This window comes from Chrysemys picta, chromosome 12 (genome assembly GCF_011386835.1).
Source record: "Chrysemys picta bellii isolate R12L10 chromosome 12, ASM1138683v2, whole genome shotgun sequence".
In the NCBI taxonomy this organism is placed as follows: Eukaryota; Metazoa; Chordata; order Testudines; family Emydidae; genus Chrysemys; species Chrysemys picta.
This window is the reverse complement of record NC_088802.1, coordinates 23,362,175-23,364,251: the sequence shown is the minus strand read 5'-3', so window position 1 is coordinate 23,364,251 and position 2,077 is coordinate 23,362,175. Positions and strand designations below refer to the sequence as shown.

The following is a 2,077-nucleotide window of genomic DNA, read 5'->3' as shown; positions in this document are numbered from 1 at the left end:
ACCTCATCAGTATTAAATTGGTGATGTCAATGGGTCTAGTCTACATTAGTGCTGGTTTAGATGAGTTGGGATATCAGACACTTACATTTCTCTCATAGTCACTTTCTCCAGGGGTCTGTCAGACAATTCTGGATCCTTGTGTATATCGGCTATTGGCCAAATCCTAATTTCTTTGAAGTGAGGGGCTAAACCTCAGTTACTTCAATGAGATCCAAATTCGGCAAACATTGAAAATCCTGTCTAACCAAACACTCAATAGCTCTCCAGGCCTTTCCACCTGCAAACCCACCTGGAACAAAGAAACAAATAAAAACAACAAACAACTAAACAAAAATAAACTAAAAATCCAACAAACAAACAAACAAACAAACAAAAACAAAAAATTGATACCTCAGTCAGAGCTGTTATCCTGAAAAAAAAGAAGAGCCAGAGAACCCAGTAGGGACTTTGCTATGGCTACTGATTTTATGTGCAAGGTTATCACATAGAATGGTGATTGCAAGCAGTACATAGATAGATAGATTCCAATCTTAATTACATTGATAAAAACCTATAGTAAATACTTTTTTTCTTGACTTATATTTATCTGCATTTTTATTAGGGGAAATACTCAATTCTGCATAAACAGATTGCACAGTATGTTCTCATGAAGGCAATAATGTCATCAGCTGATTATATTTATAAGAAACACAGAATGAAACTGTGATCAGTGGAGAAATATAGACATTTTATTCTTGCTGAATAACCTCCAACCTATCAGTTTACTCAGTGCACCTTTCATTTCCTTGTTTCTCATGCTGTAGATGATCGGATTCAACATTGGGGGCATTATGCAATACAGAACAGCCACCAAGAGATTCAGATCTGAGGTTGAGTTGGAGGTGGGTTTCAGGAAGGAAAAGAGGCCAGTGAAAAGGAATAAGGAGACCACAACGAGATGAGGGACGCAGGTGGAGAAGGCTTTATGCCGGCTCTGCTCAGAGGGGATTTTCAGCACTGTTTTGAAGATCTGAACATATGACACAATTATAAAAGCAAAGCAGATTAAACATAAAAGCACACAAATAGAAATAAGAACAACTTCACCAAGGTATGAGTTAGAGCAGGCAAGATGGAGGAGCTGGGGAATTTCACAGAAGAACTGATCCACCATGTTGCTTCCACAGAAGGATATCGCAAATGTGTTCCCAGTGTGCAGTGCAGAGTAGAGAATACCACTGATCCAGGCACTGGCTGCCATTTGGACACAAGCTCTCCTGTTCATCACCATCTCATAGTGCAGTGGTTGACAGATGGCGACATATCGGTCATACGCCATTATGGTTAGTAAGGCAAAATTTGCTGAAGCAAAGAATAAGAAAAAAAAGACTTGGGAGACACATCCAGAATAAGAAATCAATCTGGTGTTCATGAGAGAATTGGCCATTGATTTGGGGATGGTGACAGAGATGTAGCCAAAGTCTAGGATGGATAGATTCATCAGGAAGAAGTACATGGGGTTGTGAAGGTGACGGTCAAGGGCTATGGCTGTGATGATGAGAAGGTTCCCCAGCAGGGATATTAGGTAAAGCACTAGAAACACAATAAAGTGTAAAATCTGCAGTTCCCAAATGTCAGAGAATCCCAGGAGAAGGAATTCAGTCATGGCGGTTTGGTTGGACATTTTCTTCCTCAGTACACTGTGTTATGGCTGTGGAGGGAACTAGAAGAACAATGGTCAGGATTAGAGTGACAGAGAACATAAGAACATGAGAACAGCAGTACTGGGTCGGACCAAAGGTCCATCTAGCCCAGTAGCCTATCTACCAACAGTGGCCAATGCCAGGTGCCCCAGAGGGAGTGAACCTAACAGGTAATGATCAAGTGATCTCTCTCCTGCCATCCATCACCACCCTCTGACAAGCAGAGCGCTTAAAGACGATACCTTTGAAAACAGGTACCTAAATACCTTTCATTTAAATTCCAATCAGCAGCAGGTATTTGATTAAACTAAGAGTAAAAGTCTTAATGAGTTCATAATGTAAGTCTTATTTAGCATCTTAATTTTTCCCTGTATGTTGATCCCCCAACATATTTA

General features: G+C 40.3%; 1 protein-coding gene across 1 annotated transcript; it reads right to left on the bottom strand.

Annotated features, from left to right (window-relative positions):
* Positions 1-706: 706 nt before the first annotated feature.
* On the bottom strand, positions 707-1,663 carry LOC112060537 (olfactory receptor 14A16-like). The gene has a single exon (XM_024111480.2). The coding sequence runs from the start codon at positions 1,661-1,663 to the stop codon at positions 707-709; it is 957 nt and encodes a 318-aa protein (XP_023967248.2).
* Positions 1,664-2,077: the final 414 nt, after the last annotated feature.